A 20,435-nucleotide genomic window follows, 5' to 3' on the forward strand; every position below is an offset into this window, starting at 1 on the left:
TTGTGATCGGAAGATACATATTTCAGCATAACACACATCAATGGCAAACGAGTTTTCATTTGCATGTCTCTGCCAACGATATGATCATTCACATACTGCGGACAAACTGTATACCTTTTCCTGACTACCTTCCCTACATTTGTCCTCCAATAGATAAGGAAATAAAGCCTGTGAAGCTTGTGGGAGAGGTAACTGAAGCAGCTTCTGTTATTACTGTTATTGCTATTGTTCTTCTCCTAACAAGAGCCCAGGGCAGTTAACGGCAAAATTACAACATTAAAAACAAAGTAACAAGCTGGATTTAGAAGAGGCAGAGGAACCAGAGACCAAATTGCAAACATGCGCTGGATTATGGAGAAAGCTAGAGAGTTCCAGAAAGACATCTACTTCTGCTTCATTGACTATGCAAAAGCATTTGACTGTGTCGACCACAGCAAACTATGGCAAGTTCTTAAAGAAATGGGAGTGCCTGATCACCTCATTTGTCTCCTGAGAAATCTCTATGTGGGACAAGAAGCTATAGTTAGAACTGGATATGGAACAACTGATTGGTTCAAAATTGGGAAAGGAGTACGGCAAGGCTGTATACTGTCCCCCTGCTTATTTAACTTATATGCAGAATTCATCATGCGAAAGGCTAGGCTGGATGAATCCAAAAGCCGGATTTAAGATCGCTGGAAGAAATATCAACAACCTCAGATATGCAGATGACACAACCTTGATGGCAGAAAGTGAGGAGGAATTAAAGAACCTCTTATTGAGGGTGAAAGAGGAGAGTGCAAAATATGGTCTGAAGCTCAACATCAAAAAAACGAAGATCATGGCCACTGGTCCCATCACCTCCTGGCAAATAGAAGGGGAAGAAATGGAGGCAGTGAGAGATTTTACTTTCTTGGGCTCCATGATCACTGCAGATGGTGACAGCAGTCACGAAATGAAAAGACGCCTGCTCCTTGGGAGAAAGGCGATGGCAAATCTAGACAACATCTTAAAAAGTAGAGACATCACCTTACCAACAAAGGTCCGTATAGTTACAGCCATGGTTTTCCCAGTAGTGATGTATGGAAGTGAGAGATGGACCATAAAGAAGGCTGATCGCCGAAGAATTGATGCTTTTGAATTATGGTGCTAGAGGAGACTCTTGAGAGTCCCATGGACAGCAAGAAGATCAAACATATCCATTCTTAAGGAAATCAACCCTGAGTGCTCACTGGAAGGACAGATCGTGAAGCTGAGGCTCCAATACTTTGGCCACCTCATGAGAAGAGAAAACTCCCTGGAAAAGACCCTGATGCTGGGAAAGATGGAGGGCACAAGGAGAAGAGGACGACAGAGGACGAGATGGTTGGACAGTGTTCTCGAAGCTACAAACATGAGTCTGACCAAACTGAGGGCGGCAGTGGAAGATAGGAGTGCCTGGCGTGCTCTGGTCCATGGGGTCACGAAGAGTCGGACACGACTAAACGACTAAACATCAACAACAACAATATGGTACAAAGTATAGCAGACAAATCAGCATTATATTATACAAATTCAAATGATGTCCCTCTTATTATGCTCCAAAGGCCTGTCTGAACAAATATGTATTGAGTTGCTATCTGTATGCAATCAGTAAAACATCAATCTACTAAGGTTATTTGTTTGTTCAGCTTTCAAACCGCCCTTCATGCAATCAGGATTTTCAGAGCAGTTTACAAAATAGTAATTAAACAACCATCAATGAAAGCTATTTAAACAAGAAAAAAACAAAACAAAAACTACGGGAATTTAAAAATCAATATGCAATATAAAAACAGCAGCAGTTAATAAGTGCATTAAGACCTTGAGCAATCAATTTACAAGTAATTACAAGCTATTAAAACAACAGCATTAAGTATCATTAAAATAGCAGCAAATATAACCATTATTAAAACATAGTGCCATAAAATTACCCAAACGTAGGCTAAAATGGGAAGGTTTGGAACTTTTCTAAAAACCACCACAGAGAAGGACCTGTTCTTGGTATTCAGCTAAAGACTTGCTGGTAGGCCAGAGAAACAAGACATACAATACAGGGCTTAGCAACAAGTAGAGATTCTTTCCTATTTATTAAATGAAGAAATATTTTGACAGAACTTTGGCTTTGAGACATCCTGTATTGCTCTTGAATATGATTTTGGTATTGCATACATTATGTAAAAACTGTATTTAAAGAAACGGACACTTGGTGGAATATAAATATCTTATTTTTATATTTGGCCTTTGGAAAGCTCTATATAATTGCATTCACAGTTCTGTGAGCTGGGAATCTCAGTTAAAGCATACATGATGGCCATCCAACCTCTGCCTGCACTCACTGCCAAACAATGACTTTTCTTCTTAGTTTATCTCTCTCATTTCTATTGCTGTTCTCCTCCCTGTACTATACCAGTATCTTCTAGCCACAGTTGTCTACCACTGACCCTGTCACTACTTGACAGCACCACCTCTGCTACCAAAGTAAGAAAATGACCACCAGGCAGGCATTTCCCTGCATGTATGACTAAATCACAAAGTTTGGGCCTTTGAACAGATTTCTGAAGGGCTGCTCTAGCCAACATTTTCTGTGCCCAGCCTGTGCATATACAGGAATGCCAGCCATGTTTTTTTCCTCTGCAGTCTTAAGAGATGGTAGCACAGTTGTGGTGGGAGGAAGATGTGAGGGACTTTTGGGGCTGCAAACATTTTATAATTAAAGAAAATTTCAGTATATATGATCAGAATGATGTACACATTTCCCAAATTCCTTAAACTATTTAACAGTCAGCAAAGTTATGAAACGAGAGAGATAAACTAAAATATGTCACAATGAAATTAAAGTAATGGAACACTTTTTGAAAGAAAAAAGGGAGCGAGAGAGGGAGAATGAAACCATGATTAATTAAGAGATAAATGGGGCCTGAAAGTAAAAAGAGAATGAGGAAAAAGAAGAGAAGAGGTATGTCATTAGTTTAATTATAAAAATTCATTATATGAAGTCATGTAAGACAGAAAATAATGGGACTCTAATAGGCTGACTGATAAAACACTCATTGCATCACTTTGGTCTCCATCTCTGTGAAAAGAAATGGAAGTGATGACTGAGGACTGCACCTCTTCAAAGTTATTGAAAAGATTAATTGTTTTCTGAGAGAGAGAACAATAGAGAGACCTACATTCTGTGTGTTTTTTTTAAAAAAATTCTAACTGATACTGGTGTTTAGTAATGTCAGGATTTTAATAGATATAAGTATTGAAGTTAATGGTGAGAAGCAACACTTTTAAAATAGTCCTGTAATGCGTTTGTCAGGCGGCCTATTAAATAGTATTCTTCAGACAGGATTACAAGGTCATTAAAATTCAAGCAGCACTGAGAAAAGTACACATTTCCTGAGTGAAACTTTATAGGCCATTACTTCATTGTGTTTTACCAATAAAACAAATAGCATGTGTTGATCCTGTTGCATTAGCTCGCTTCTTTTAAACAAAGATGTTGGTTGAAAAATAAAACATGTAGAAAGCCATATGAGTGAATGACAAGTACTGTGTCATTCTGTTAGGAGGACTGTGGACACTTTACATTTCTTTCAGTATCCATTTTTGGATACTGGCAGTGATCAAACTTCCAAGGATTGGCATGGCCATAAGTCAGACTGAATCAGACTCCATTTATTCATTCATTCATTCTGCCCTTTACCCTAAGGTGGCATGCACATTTCAACATCAGGCAGCCTAATAAAATACAAGCAATTGACACAAAATTAAATAACTAAGCATCTAAAACCAGTATGAACAATCACTGCCACAATGATATTTTTTTAAAAAATCTGTGATTCATTATGAGCATCATGATTGTAAGACCCATGAACCTTGGTAAGTTGGATGTGGTCAAAAAATGAGATGGCAAGAATAAATATCGACATCCTGGGCATCAGTGAACTAAAATGGACGGGAATGGGCAAATTCAGTTTGGATGACCATCATATCTACTACTGTGGGCAATAATCCCATAAAAGAAATGGAGTGGCCCTCATAGTCAACAAAAGAGTGGCGAAAGCTGTACTGGGATGCAATCTCAAAAATGATAGAATGATCTCGATACGATAGACCTTTTAACATTACAGTAATCCAAGTTTATGCACCAACTACCGGTACTGGTGCTGAAGAAACTGAAATTGACCAATTCTATGAAGACTTACAACACCTTCTAGAAATGACACCAAAGAAGGATGTTCTTCTCATTATAGGGGATTGGAATGCTAAAGTAGGGAATCAAGAGATAAAAGGAACAACTGGCAAGTTTGGCCTTGGAGTTCAAAACGAAGCAGGGCAAAGGCTAATAGAGTTCTGCCAAGAGAACAAGCTGGTCACAAACACTCTTTTCCAACAACACAAGAATGAATGGGCAACATGAAGAGCAGCATTTTAAAGCAGTTCCTACTATGCTTAAGTTAAATATTGGTGTGGAGAAACATAATTTGAGTATTGGGGACACAAGCAGCCTGCAAGAGCACTCAAGATTGCAGTGGTTCTTTCATACTATCAGGACAGTCACTGCTGCTCATGTATACAAAAAACATGGTGTGAACCACCCATCAATTATGCATATTTTCTATTATACAGATATTCCTCAACCCTTGCTTGTTTGTAAGGGGAGCTTCATGGGCTGTAATGAAAATACATTTTAAGTTGGAGGAGGTTGCTGACCCATATTGCTCTAATGTTTATCTGTACTTTTGGAACTTCCCCCCCAAAAAATACACTACAAAAACATTGCAGTAATTATATTCAGGCTGTTCATTTATCTACCTGATGTTCAGTCTGCTTTGTGTCACAGATAAATATTCAAAGAATTGCTTCATTCTCATTAATTAATTCAGTGCTGTTAGTCAAGTCAAAAGCAGTTCTTTAGTGCAAAGATAAGTAAGAGAAAAGAAAACTGATTTTCACAAAGGGGAGCAAACACATATTATTCAAAGAATTTTGGTACAATAATTATAGTATTACTTTTTCTATTATGGCTTTTACAACTACAGTATTTACTCAAGACTTTTAACACATTGGAACTGAGGACAAATGTTTCCTAATGTTCTCCAACAGACCAGGACAGTGAAGTTTCATAGCAATATTATTTAAACCTACATAACAATAAACTGCTGGTCATGGCTGTCAAGTGATATATATTCATAACATAATTTTATATAAGTTTAAATGCCCCCCTTCCATGATTTTGTGTGAATGTGGCATAAACCTTGTCAAAGCATTCAAATTCAAAACAGTTTTGGGGTCATTTTTCTTAAAAGCTTTCTTTATGCTCTTGGGAGAAAGTAGCAAAGAACTGATATTCCAATAATTATTTTTTTTATCAGTACTATATTATCCCTGTATATGCATGTTCAGTACTATTCCAGTAGGTGGCACTCATTACATAACCTAATGGATAAAAACAATAAATGAAATTTTGAAATATATTTATTAATTTTTGTACTCCTCATTTGTCCTATTTCCTTATAGGCCCTATATGGATCACTAGCACATGTATAAATATAGAATGCTAAATATTTAAATCACCCATTTATTATTAGGAGGGAAAAAACCATATAGCAGACAATATATATACTGCTATGTATATATTTACACCACAGACTTAATACCAAACTTCATCTTATATAGTCATATACTGCCACACTTGGGTGAGAAAACAGGCTGAGCAGGAGGAATTGTGACTGGAGAAACAACTGGTGGGGAATGAGTAAATCTGCCCCTTCCTTCCTTCCTTCCTTCCTTCCTTCCTTCCTTCCTTCCTTCCTTCCTTCCTCCCTCACCCCATCCTCAGCTCAAGATTGCTGTGAGTGCTTTTCCCCAGGGGAAAAAATGTGGGGGGGGGGGGAACCATTTCAGAACTGCATGTAATATGTAGCTTGGTTCTCAAACTGGTTGAAAGGTCATTTGTGTTCCTCAGGAAACCGGAGAACTGTAGTTCTGTGACAAGAATGTGGGTTTCATTTTGTAACATAAAATTGTTGGCACCACCAGACTGCAGTTTCCAGAATTATTCTGGGGAAACCATGAATGACAATGAAAATACAGCTTGGCATACTCGTACCTTGCATTTTCTTGAACAGTTCTGTTACACTTTTGTTACTAGATTTATAATCTTCCATCTCATAACAAAACAATTCTAGATACCCTAAGACCAGATTTTACCTAAAGAGTTTTAAAGTTACAATTGAATGAATGGATCTCCCCCAATCCTAAGGACTTCTAATTCATAGATATAAATATAGATATAGAAATACTGTAGATAGAGATATAGGACCTATTCACATTATCCTGACACAACCCCTACACTAATACAAGACAATAGAATGAAAGAACAACACCCCAATCTCTCTCCCTCCCCGTCTCTCCCCCCTCTCTTCCTCCTCAGTTGTACTTCTCTCTGCTTATTTGTCTGTTTCATAGCACAAAAAAAATCTTAATTAAAACTATTTTTTTTTAAAAAAAAACAACAACCACACTGCATGGAACAGCATGTTTTGTTTAAGTGAAATAGGGATATTATTTACCCAGAAACTTCATGTATCTAACTAGCAAATATGTTTTATGTATTACCTGAACTTGGAAAGGTTCTAAATGTTCCTCAACAATGTGTAATATGTTTTATATGCATTTCTGCTCTTCTTCCAGCAATTTGCAAAGGAGCTACGGCAGTGGCATATAAATGTGGATGTGGCAAATGATTTGGCACTTAAACTTCTCCGTGATTATTCAACTGATGACACCAGAAAAGTAGAACTGATGACTAATAACATTAATGATGCTTGGGCCACCATTAATAAGAGGTAGGACACAACTTCTAGTATCATTCTTGCAAAACAAAACTAAGTAGTTGGATATTTTTCTTAAGAAACTATTAATATTAAAGTATTAAGAAATACTTAACAGGTAAGGAGGAAACAGTTCTCAATTTATTGCTGTTATTTTCAACTGTTTCCAATTATGTGACTTGGGAGGGTCTCTTTCAGGGGGTAGATTGTCAAGAAGGTGTTTTTATCAGCTGTTTTGCTTATTGTTGTTGTTTAATTATATGATTAATCATTTTCTGTGAGTTTTTGAGTTCCTGTGTGTGTGTTTGAGTTTCTGCCTAATCTTTTATATTGTTTTATCTATTTGTAACTCAAACCTGTCTGCCAGATTTCCTGCTTTCTATCATTATGCTTCCTAGGAAACCCCATCTAGAGCAATTATATTATTTGTGCTACACTGTTCAATTATTATCAGTGCTATATACTAAGTATGGAAATGACACTCTTGTTCTGTTGAAGTGTGGTTCATGTAAGGTTAGAAGATGAAGCTCTATCAGGTCCCCATATGAAAAAATCTATAAGTAATAATTCTTCCTAGATTAGGTTCTTGATTAAAGCTTTCTTTGTTCTTTTTTGTAGTCTCTCATCATTTATTTCGATACCTGTTCAATTCTGAAAGCTATTTTAGAGCCTTCCTCTAAACTATGAATCACCCATTATAAAATCTATATGAAAATTCATAGAATAAAATTAGTTTTATTAATGCAATAAAATTCAGATTCATTGTTTCATATTGTTGTACACTCAATGAGATGCATAAAAATTAAGTTTGGTTCACTTAGATTGGTTTAGTATCTAACATTAGACTTTATATCTAACATTAGGCTTTATAGCTTATAATCAAATCCAAAAATGAATGTGGTTTTAAATTGTGTTTAATTACAGTTTATGAATAAGGTCAGAAGAGTGCACAGAGTAAAATGTAAAATATAATCAGAGAGTTTCTTGGCATAGGGAGGATTATTTAAATCAGCTGTTATTACCAAAAGTGTTCCTTTCTTTTCTGTACTAAAATTACGGGTAATCATTAGGCTAAACCTTGTGTCTTATATGTCTGGGTTAAACTGTTGTACACTTTGAGGAACTTGAGCACAAAAGTAAAAATAAATGAAGGATAGAATTTGCCATCTTCCTTAGAAGTAAAAAACATATGTCTTTTCCTGGCTTTATTTCCAGTTATTATCTTCCTGGACCCAAGTATGTCCCTTCCCTGGGCCATCTCTGTTTGGAAAAGTTGGAGGATTGACTGGCATCCTTCAGCTTCTCTATTTCCCTTTAAGTTCTGTATGTTTCTGACTGTTTGATTCGTACTTATAGCCAGATATGGCAGTAAGGCAGGGTTAATTATAAATAAATGGCACATGATCTTTAGATAGTGTTCCTTCTTCCAAAGTACCAGTGTAAGTTCACTTAGGAATTCTGGAAACCAGTAGCTAAAGAGCTCTGGAAATTGTAATCCTTGAGAAAGCAAATCATATTAGGTGACACACTTCTCTCCATTTGCTGTTTCTCCCCCCGCCCCGCTCCCCAGCACTGCTTCTGATTGGCAAATATCTGAAGATTTTACAAGATAGGTATACTAATGGGCAGGATTCAACTACGTTGTTATCTGTGCAGAATGAGGTTCACTTATGCAATGCAACTTTTCCTTTTTCTCCTTCCCCTATGCCCTTTTAATTTGCTTGGTGGGGAGGACCCAGAACAGGTTTGAAATGAGTGGGGACATGCATGGGGAGGAGCCTTATAGTAGTCCTGTACAGTGTATTTTTAACCCCCACAGGTTGCTTCTTTCTTCTGAGCTACAAACACGACTAGAGGGGATGGGTGCTTGGTGTGTAATGTACCAGTCTCCCTCTCCAAATATTGAAACATTCCAACAACATTTGTAACATTGCTTATTATAAGTATAGCTTACGATGCTCAGATAGGTTATTAGATCACGTTGAACAATAAGAGGATTATTCTACCCTATACTACTTTCCAATGAATTTGCTAAACCAAATACAAGATTTAATTTTTCAGATGGTTACCTTATATGTACTGTATAGTGTCTTCCAGCTTTTGAAATAGCTTTAGTTCATCAGTTGGTTCAGGTTATGTGAAAAATAACGTTGGGTCATAATTGAAATTATTGTCCACATGTCCGGCATTAGTGAGCATGTCATTTCCTAAAACTGAGACTAGCTACTTATTACTGATCAATCTGCATTTAGATGCACCAGCTGCTCCTTCTGCTGCAAAGAGGGTAGGAAATGTGCATAGGAGAAATAAGCAAGTGGGAAAAGGGAAACTTAATCCTACCTTTGGATACCACTTTCCCCCTGCTGTTTTCTGCCCTTGCTGGGGCCCCAGACTTGTGTTTTTCACCAGAAACATGGCCAGAAGCCTCCATTTGGGCCATAAGAGCTATTGGCTAGTTGTAGAGGAATAGCAATGGGTAAGGGAAGGGTTAAACACACACCCTCTGCTTTCCCCCTGTAATGCAGCCCCTCCTAATGCAGCTTTGCAGCTGAGAGTTTAGAAATGTGAGCTGGACATGAATGTGTCATTCCATCTTCAACTTCAGTTGTTATATTTACTAGTTAGTGGTAGCAGTGGACAATTCCATGGACAATTCTTTCAGCTATTTCATGAGGTCATTCTAAGCTTCATCAGCTGCTACAGTGATTTCATAGGAATGTTGTCTTTCAGCTTGAATTGTACTCAGCAGCCATTTCTTATTGCTTCTATATACTACAACAAGGGCAAGCTGTCCCTTTTTGAAGTGATCTGAATATAGTTTTTAAACAAACAAACAAATAAATAAATCCTCAACCACTCTTCATCATTCCAGAAATTTAAATTTCTTCACTTGATCAGGCTGTTTGTTAACTATATCTAATAGTACGTCAGGTTTTAACAAATCCTGTTGAGATCTCAAATTGTGCTCTGTAAACAAAATTCCCATTTGTGGTTGATATACGTATGCCAACTGAAGCCTGCTGATTTAACTGATTGAAATCCTGGCTGCCCTTTCACAGCTTTCAATGTACATCTCATGGTGTGAATAAAGCATTTACGCCAGAAAATTTGTGGTTGGATAGATGTGGTACAGAAGTCACAAGCTTGATATTGGTTTTGTTGGAAATGTACTAATCTGTAGATACAAACTGTGTAGAGTTGTTACTTGTAGAGCACATCTGGTTACTCAGAAAGACCTTGAAGAACTTGCATGGTGATTCCAGAAGTTGAGAATCGCCTGCAGAGCATCACTAATAATTTGGAAATGAGAATTCAACCTGAGTTTCATGGAAACAGATTTGGCTTGGATGTAGAGGGAATCTCCCCACTTCCTACATCCACATGTAGACTCCAGCTGCCCAGCCCCAACCAATATCAGGGCAGCCATCTTCAAAGGCAGACCTATATAGAACTTGCTGCAATGCTCTAGTCTGGATGTCCCTTACACATTCCAGTGAAACAAGTTCTGTTTTCTCCAGATAGGAGTGTAACTGGTGAACCAGCTGAAGTTGGAAAAAAAGTACTTCTAAGCACTGCCACAACTGGGGCTACTCATTTAGCTTTGAGAGCATGAGCATTTCCAAGTTGCAAATGTAGTCCTTCAGGGGAACACAACTCCATTCAGGGCCGTTTGTAGTCTCCGTCTTTCCCTGCCAACTGCACCTCTGTCTTGTTTGGATTAAGTCTAGCTTATTCTCCCTCATCTAGCCACAAGCTGTCTCAAGGCACCAATTAAGACCTCACATTGGTCCCAAAGTCCAGAGGAGCTTTGTTGAACTGGTTATAGATAGGGGAAAGACCTGGAGGCAGCAAAAAATGGGGTTGGTTATAGATTCTATATACAGTGAGAAATAGGAACATAGGGTGGAGGAGAAGGAAGCGTGAATTGCATATGAGAGGAATTCTGCCACTTGTGACTTTTGCTGTCACTTCATCATTGTGTTTTCTCAAATCTAGGGGAGTAATGGGACCATGAAGCAGTAAAATATGTGGGGAATGCAAGCTGCATTCCCACCCACCCATATTTATTAGAAATCACTAGCAAATTCCTCAGTGTCTTACTTCCAGTATGTTTTATATTAATTTATGCCAAGCTTGCAGCCATAATGTGTCAGTAAGGTGTGCCGCGCTTGACAAACCATCAGTTGAACAAACAAGGAGCCACCCAAAAACAGAAAATATTATACTTTGCCTGCAGCTGATAGTTCAGCCAAAAGTGTTTCGGTCAGACTGAGAACATCTGCCAGCTTGTATTTTGTTTAGCTTAGCTAGATCTGCTATTGATTGTTATGTATTTACCCCTTGCCCCACCATTTTGTTTTATAACACTGAACCATAATGAAAACGACATTCTAACTCCTGTAATTGCCAAGTTTGTTAGTGTTTGATGGGTGCTTCCCTTTTTGCTCATTTTTGTAATAGCTAGAAAGATGCACTAGAGGCACATACTCTAATTACTTGGGCAAAAGCCAGGATTACTTGTAAACATGTGTCTTCATCTTCTTTTTTGAAGCATTTACTATCACCAAAATAACTGTATTTTGTGTTAAACACAGGTAGCAGGGGACTATGTGGTCTGTGCTGCTTGAATTAGTAACAGCATATCAACCAGCTGGACTAAGAGGAGGGAAAACACTAGAAGGAAGGGAACAACAGGCAGCATATCCTGGATGTAAAATTATTACTGCAGGATTGTGTAGTTTTCTACTCCCTTGGCCTCTTTCTCGTTTTAAGCACTAATTCTTTCTACTGCTACATTCTTGTTTAAGAATTAGTATGATACAGAAAGCAAAAGCATGTGTATCTTAAGCCAGGCTTTTCAATATATACTTAAAGGCTACTGGCCCCTACAACATTTTATTGTATCTTACAGCTGTTAGCTTTTAAAACAAGTAATACATGTGGAGGCTTGTGAAAAGTCATCAGAATATTCGTTATAAATGCAGGCTGCTTGCTTCTTTGCACCCATTCCCATAGATTGTACATGAGCCATTGTGTTCCTAGGTACTTTCTGCTGATAGTTAACAACAGAATCCTAATAAAATTTTGAGCATTTCATTGCAACTGAACAGCTCAGCCAGTGACTAGGTCTAGGACATTTCAATATTCTGAAGCCAGGGTAAGGTCTAAAAGTTCTGTCATTTTAATCTAATTCATATATCTACCACTATGGCAAGTGCCCCAGTATGGAATTAACACAGAAAATATACACTCATAATAGAACGTATAGGTGCTAATGTAGACTGCCTTGCTTCGAGAAAATGTGCTGTTGTAATTAGCAAATCTTGCTCATCAAGTTACATTTGCTTACACTGAATTGCATTTGCCATTCTACTTCCCATTCCCCATATCTCATAATAATGTACAGAAGAAAAATAAATAAGAATCATGAAATTGAATTTTATTCTTCATATTACATGTAAGCCCCACTTGAGTAAACATATAAATGATTGAGCTATAATGCATGCCTAAAGGAATTGTGAGCAGCCTAGTGCCTCACCAAAGACTCCTTGAGTTCCGCTTAGCAGTGATGAGATAACAGGAAAGGTTGATCAGTAACTGGTTAAGGAACAGAAAACAAAGGATAGGAATAAATAAACCATATCTCCAATCTGCAATAGCAGATTGTGAATAGCACGGACAGTATTGTATGAATCTTTTCGATTTATTACTTTGGCCTCACTGCACACACGGGGTTTTCCACAACTATACCAATATGTCTTCTCGCCCAAGATAAGGTGGTCATTTCCCCTCATGAGTGTATTTATCCCACCTGCCACCAATTTTGTGGCGTTTGTACAGAACCCCCAGTCGTTTCACAGACTATTGACCTGTACACCACTGCTTTATTCTTCCACTGCCACCAACCAGATTTCTTCTGGTGAAATACTGAGTCTCAGTCAGGTTGTAAAGTCAACAACAAAGATTAAAGTTTATTGAAGATCAAACAAGTTTTAAATATATTCAGAACGGTTCCTCAAATGCGTGCCCTTAACTAGATGTGGCTCTATCTCACAGTCACACTCTTCTCTCTCAGTTCTATCCCTGTCTCTCACTCTAGCTGTCACAACTGTTATGTTCGTCTTTTACTGGCTGTCTAACTCTGACTCCTCTATCTCCCAATGGTAAAACCCCTGGGCTGAGCCTCAAAACCAGGTAGGCTCCGCCTCTGAGCTATCTCATTGGTCAATCTACATTAACCACTTCCATCCCCCTGTACAAACAAAATCTCAAGGAATGGGCAAACGCCACATCGACCAACAGGAAGGAAATGCTTTGAGTGAGGGCACTACATAAGAGGAGTGCTGCTGGATTAGACCAAAGGCCCATCTAGTCCACCATCCTGTTTGCGCAGTGTGCAGCCAGATGCCTATAGGAAGACGGCAAGCAGCACAGCAGTACAGCTGCACTTTTCCCACTTGTGATTTCCAGCAACTCGCATTCAGAGGCATATTGCTTCTGGGAATTGTCAATTTTCACTGCCTGTGATAGCTGAAATATCATTTGTCCTCATTTTGAAGCGACCTCGCTAATGTCATTTTTGTCTGAAATATTACCTTGAGCTGCAAACATATACACCCTTTGCTGGGAGTATGTCTCATTGAGCTAAGTGGGGCATACTTCTGAGTAGACTCGTATGAGTTTGCACTGTAGGTGTTCCTAATTGTAAAAAGATTATAACTAGTTGTTTTCTTTTTGAAAGCTCTATTATCAGGTGACATTTGGGGTAATATGAGGTGATATCTGTCTTTTTATCACAAAAACGTCTCATATAAGACTGTCTCAAACTGAAGGCAAAGGGTGCAGTGGTCTATGCACACTTGCAAGTCTCAATAAAGAGTCCTATTCTTCCTTTTTAGAAATAAGAATGAAGCCCCCTACCCCCAAAATGAGATTCAGCACAGTACAACATTTTTTTACTTCCAGCTTCCTTAAATTAAACCACCTTCCTTTCTCATCACTCAAGCACCAGAAGAAGCAAAGGATTTCACAGGATCCAGGTCTCAGCTCAGTACTGTATTCAGATATGAATGTTCCCTGGATCTGACACAACTAAATGCTTATTGTCGTCTTGGCTTTCTGATAAATTTGTTGTTTTGAGGTATATCTGTTTGCTTTTCATTTTCTGACTTACCTTTTATTTTACTGTGTACTTAGCTGAAACACAATGCTGGATTGCTGTTTGTCTTTGCCAAGGTTTAAACTGATCTGTTAGATTTTCACGGGAGAAACAACACAGTGAATAACTCAGATTTCCCTTAGCAATACTACCATATTGCATGTAAAATTTTATAGCATATGGACTGATTAGCATTCAGAAACTGGTGGTGGACATCTAGAATATAAAATACTTGCTGCAGTGGAACACATTCAAACATAATAATAATAGCAGTCCGTGGAATGAAGGATACAGAGAAGGAAAGTTCTATACAGTATTATAAAGCATTCAAGTGACACTGCTCGACTTTAGAGCAAGCAACTTGTAAAAGATTTTTAAATGGCACTCTGTGGCATCCACATAAAGAGTTCCAAGAACAATTATTTGGGTTGATCTTAATCTTATAAAAGGATAGAAGGTCAGAAGTTTAGCTGAAGTCAATTTGTTGTTGTTGTTTTCTACCCTTTAAAAACAAGGCCCCAGAGGTGCAGATTTCAAAGGATGCTACAACAAAGTCATGCTTTCAGTTGCACACATAACTTGTGTAAAGGTAGGGGAGATCATTTAGCCAGGCAAGCAGAAATGCGCTGACAGAAGTCTCTTAGCACTACATTGAATTGCATCCTAAATTATTTTAGTCTTCCTGCCATTCTTTGCATGCAGCAGAACTACTTTGCTTACTCTTTTTAAAATGTAAATCTCTGGCTGTTTACAATGGTACTCTGTGCAACACTGAATTCCAGCTCACTTTAAGCACTCCATGCCTCCCTCCTACATTCTCTTGCTTGACAGTGATCATACTTTTACAGTGGTACCTCGGATTACAGACTCTTCAGGTTACTCTTGGAGGCAAAGAACAAGATGGTGCCACTTCCCATGCTACATAGTGAAGCATATCAAACTGGCAACTGAATCTTATTTAAACACTGGCAACATAAAGTATCCTTCATTGTACCTGAGGGTAGCAAGCTAGCTTAGGCAGGGTTGCTCAGATCGCATGGTGGACGTATATTTATTATCTAGCACCTCACTGCGGTTTGCTCTCCACTTGGCACCTGCCTTCTCAAACAGATGCTGCAATGAAGCAGTTCTCTCACCAGCACTCATCATGTGAGCAGAGCAACAGAATAACTACTAGACTGAAATCCCTGAACTGGCTATCTGTTTGCTCAGTCAGGGGCCTTTTACAAGTATGTTGTCTGCAACACATTGGGAGAAAGTCCATAGACAAGCTGGTCAGCCAACATGGAGTATCGTCCACATTGGTTCAGGGAAATAGAAATGGCTGATTGTGTGTGGAACACCTGAAGAAGAAAAAATCAATCAGTTTGCAACCTTCACTTCCACATTTTTACCTTCCTTGGTATGCACGTTGCTGATAATTCATACACAGTTGAATTAAATAAATTTCAACTGTCATTTGCATTCAGATGTGCTGTTCTTAGTCCAAACGCCCTCTCAGAGCTATTAGTGTCCTCAGAATCTGTCACATTTGGCTACATTTCTAGTTGAAATCCTATTAAATCCTGGGAGCCTGCAGGTCATAAAGCCAATCCCCTGCCAAAAGCAGGAGTTTATCCAAAGCTATTCTTGTAAAGTGTAATAAACCCTCATCTACACATACTTGGATATATGATTGGAAGTTACTTAAATGATCCAAAAGTCATTCCTTCTTAAAGGTCTGAATCCAAATGAAAGCAACAACATGTACTCTATTCCTAAAGATCTGCAGTGATAAATGTTTTATCACACATTTAGGAAGCTAGTTACAGTACTGAAGCCTAACAAAGAGTTATTCTTAACTTTGAGCGTAAATCATTATAGTTGCAATCTGAAACATTATTTCTTGTCTCTCTTCCCCATGGTAGGCAAGAAGAACAACCAGCCTTTATCCACTATAATAATACTTTCCTGTGATAGACAAGAGGAATTTAAAGTCTCACTACTTCCTCCTGGCGATTCTAAGCTAAACTAATTATATTCCATCATTCTCTCCTCATTTTACATTAAAATGAATAACTATCCGTTTACTTGATCAGGGATTTTTCTAATGAATGTTTTATTTGTCATATCATTGCTACTTACTACTACCAACTCCAGCATAGCATTTTCCCAAATGAAACTTGGTAAAGAAATTTATGATCTAGCATACCTACAAGTAACTGTGTCCTACCATTTTTCAGGACAGCTATTTTGCAATTTGTTCAGGAAAATTAGAGTATGCAATAATTCTCCATGGCTTATTAGTTTTTAACTTTCTTGTGGCAACAAGAAAAAAATCCCTGTCTACATCAAGATCTGGCAGTTTCCAGCAGTGACAGCTGTACTTAATAATTTTATTTTGTTCCTGAGTTTATGCCCAGTTTCCCAGTCCTTCCACATTTCACAACTATGTGCTAATCTACAGGGATTCTGTAGTTTTCTTGTATGTGCTAAAAACAAACTGAGGGTGAATACAAGAGACATATTTAGTGGTATTCTTCCACTAGAGAACCCCTTTAAAACTTTTGTCTAACATCCACAATTCTGATAACCTTAAACGTTCATTTTCTAAAATAAAGTTTTCTTTGATGTGGAGGAAGAAAATGGACAGTGTGTGGACAGTAACTATTAAAGATGAGAAACCAACAGGGGTTTAGTTTCCAGGGACCAGGATTGTCCCGCTTACCTGACTATCTCCTACATTGCCATGAACCTTGTAGAGGTTGTATTGGAGGGAGTGTCAGATCTGAATATAGAATGGGAGGAGCTCAGAGAGTCAGAGGTAGAGGACCCTGGGGAGGGGCAGAACAGGCTGTCAGATGAGCATCCCACCCCTCTGACACTTAACACCTCTGGTTCGGTTTTTCTAGCCTTAGAGACACCTCTGACACCACCTCTGGTCACAAAGGAGCCTTCCCCCTTCAGAGGAGAGGTCTAAGAGTAAGCCTGATGCCAAGAAGGCTCTGACTCCACCCGTCTCTCTAAGGATGTGTCACTGGCAGCAATGGTACAAACAATCTTTGCATAGCCAGCCCACTCAAAAGAATTCCCATTTGATTTCCCAGTCCCAGACACATGATGCTTGCTGCACAAGTGTCTGCCATACTTCAAAAGGAAGGTGCGGGGGGGGGGGTTCTTGAATCAGTATCTCAGCTCGTGCTTAGCCTTGTATTCTCAACTTTTGTAGACCTGCTGAAACTTGTAACCTGCAGTCTGCCTTCAAAAGGAAGCCAAACCCTGGTAAACACTGCCCTGGAACTTTTCACCACTTCAAAGTGGGGTACATGTAAGAACACACATGTGCACACTGACTAGAGGTGTGTGGCCAGTGTGCCTGCCTTCTGTCTTTCTTCCAAACCATATTTACCTGCTGAGGGTAAACATGGGTGGAAATAGTTATTGTTTAAGTTCACACATTAAATTGCTACATCTATCACATCACATTGTTCACCTCGGTGGAATTGTAAATGTAAACTTACGTCCTGGAAGACGAGAAAATCTGTAATTCTCAGTTAATTGGAAGAAGCAGCCCTGACTTCAGTACTGTCAGCATGATTTCAGTCTGGCGATATGATAATGATTATTATGTCAAATGCAATCAAGAATGCAAGCCTTGAACTGACAAGAGACTTAGTTACTTTTAAAAATGCATGATTTCATGTAATATGTGGTCTCATATTCTGTAGTAGCCAAAGCTGGGTACAAAAGGAAACTAACTTATCCTGAGGAAGAAATTGTGGTGTTGTTATTTATTTTTATACAGCATTTTAGTTCCTGTAAGTTAACAGCTTAATTTCTTTCTTTCTTTTTAATGCATTGGACAACCATTCACTTGGCTCTTTTTTTTTAGTTACTGAACAGAAACAGAGATTGAACTAAACTTTATATGCTGCCTTTCCACAAAGGAAATAAGTGGCTTCCCTTATACAGGATAAATAAAAAATAAGCACAATATGTACACCTAAGCATTTCAGTAACTACATTTCAATAAACAATTGTTTCAATAAACAATTCATTGAACCATCTTTTTATTAAAAAAAAAACACATACCAAAATATCTGCATACATATTAAAATCTTACATATTAAAATACAAAGAACAATCATAACAATCATTCCAGACATGGAAGTTGTAAAAACCTAACAAACTGTTATGGCAATCATAGTCACAAAAAACCTAAGATGTTTGGTGGAACATGCTCCAACAAATACCAAGCTGTATAACACAGGCAACGGTGCACCATAAGGATAGGACAAGAACATTACACTGAAGGTTGATTCACACAGTAAGTTCACAGTTTTCACACAGACTTTCACATGCACTTGCTTTGGGCTGTGTTTGTAGCCCAAACTAAGTTCATGGCCACCATGAGGGATGTAGGCAAGCATGCCTATGTTGTACATAGTCTGTCACTGCACTTGAAGAGGTGAGGCCTCTGACTTAGTTAAGTCGGCACCCCACTCTCCTTTCCTGCTTCTCTGAACTGCAGCTTAGGGCTGTGGGGCTTTGGTGAGGCCAACTTGCCCCATCCACCCAAGAATTCTGGGGCCCCAGGGTTGGTCATGTGGGAAAGCCTCCCTATTCACCTTCAGGGCTGCTTGCCCTTGACGTAGCAGAGGAGTGGTATCACTGCAGGCTTAGCCTGCTTTTTTACAGCATTTCCCATGACTGTTTTTCTTTGCAGGTTTGGTTTAAAGCTAAATAAAGTGCCCCGCCCCAGTTTAACACATTTATATATGCCTGTGCCTTTATTTATTTTTAATTTTTTTTATTCATACAAAACCAAAATAAAATAACTTTACATGAATAAAAGGAAAAAAGAAAAACTTACGTTTTCATAAACATACAAAACATCTCAAAACTAAACAATACATAGAATGCATTTATTTCAGCCTTCAACTGCAGTCCCTTCCAATATAGTCACATAGAAATACGACTTTCAGGATAAACAACCAAATTACAGAGGGATTGTGGAAATCACAAAAGTATAAACCTGCTTGGGGTTTCTAGGAGTCAAATCTCTCAGTGGTTACACGCTGTCTCTACTTCTCATATTGGTAAAGGCTTGCACATGAACACAAAATTCCACACTAGATTTGATGAACAAGATCTGTGGATAGGATCTCTTGCAAATGGGCTCCATGGCATTGAGGAAGGAAGCTAATCTTGTCACCCTGTACCATTATCCTGTTAACCCCCAAACTGTCCTACATATAACTATCATGCAGGTAGTTGCAGATTTTGCCTGCAGGGCAAAAAACACAGGGATGTTGATTTCAATTGGAAAAGCAGCCTGGGAAAAGGGGTAACCCTACCCTAGCACAACTTGACTTGTTTTAAATATAGTTAATGTTAACACACCTAAACACGGTTATGTTAAAAGCAAATGCACCTGAACTCCTCCACCAGGCAGTGTTGGAGAATGAAAGGCCAGGGAGGTCATAAGAACCCAGGATGAAGTTAGACTTGTTCAGGTTATACTAAGCCATGCTTTAGTGGGGTGTCTGAACACAGCCAGTGTGCAATGTTGAAGTATGTGGTTTGAGAATAACACCTCTAGTTTAATCTCTTGGAGAGCATGAGTATGCACTGCATATCTGACTCTTTGCCCAAAGATGATGCTGTGAAGAATATATTGATTAGGAACAGGCCCAGCCCTGCTATTCAGCAGGCTAAAACAACCTATTTCAAACCAGCACCATAAGGGGAGGATAGACAAAACCAGGAATTAATGTCTAAAGGGTGCAGACTTTTTAAACAGTATGCTCTAGTGGGGGTGTAAGAGGCATTTTGACTCAACCTCAGGCAGCAAAATGTCTTGGGACAGCACTTGTGGGACAGCTAAAGCATGGCTGGTGCGCAGGAAGTTCTAAACAAACAAGTTTCTTTTGAACAATATTCTGATAATGTTCTCATTCATAGTGTCTCTATATTGTCACAGTGGTTCTCAACCTGTGGTTCCCCAGATGTTGTTGGACTACAACTCCCGTCATCCTTGAGCTCTGGCCTTGCTAGCTAGGGGTGATAGGAGTTGTAGTTCAACAACATCTGGGGACCCACAGGTTGAGAAAGGCTGAGTGCCTACAAATACTAATTTGAAATTGTTGTCTTAGTTTTATTACTACTCATTATTCCATAGTTCCTTTATTTGAATCCTAACAATTCTTTTTTTAAAAAAATGAAAGCTGGAAACTGCCCTGTTCTTTTGAATAATGGTAAAGAATACTAATACAAGGCCACCAAGCTGAGTCTCTAGAGAAGGCAATTTTAAATGAAAACTGCTAACAGTTTAATACTGTGAGTCTTAATTGGTCTCATGTAATGTTATCCGTGCATTTCACTCTTATTAAATTTAGTTGTTTCTGCAGTAATTAAGAGTAAGAAAGCAGGTGCCTTTAAAACCTAATTATTTTGATAATCAGTTTACA

General features: G+C 38.5%; 1 protein-coding gene across 9 annotated transcripts in view; it reads left to right on the forward strand.

Moving 5' to 3' along the window:
- DMD (dystrophin) overlaps positions 1 to 20,435 on the forward strand; it is a 985,465-nt gene that overhangs the window by 738,386 nt on the left and 226,644 nt on the right. For all 9 annotated transcript variants that reach the window (XM_077927390.1, XM_077927397.1, XM_077927392.1 and 6 more), the window contains exon 54: positions 6,688 to 6,842. In XM_077927390.1, coding sequence (XP_077783516.1) covers positions 6,688 to 6,842 — 155 coding nt within the window. The remainder of the gene's footprint in view (positions 1 to 6,687; positions 6,843 to 20,435) is intronic.

Source organism: Podarcis muralis, chromosome 4, assembly GCF_964188315.1.
Source record: "Podarcis muralis chromosome 4, rPodMur119.hap1.1, whole genome shotgun sequence".
NCBI classification, from domain to species: Eukaryota; Metazoa; Chordata; class Lepidosauria; order Squamata; family Lacertidae; genus Podarcis; species Podarcis muralis.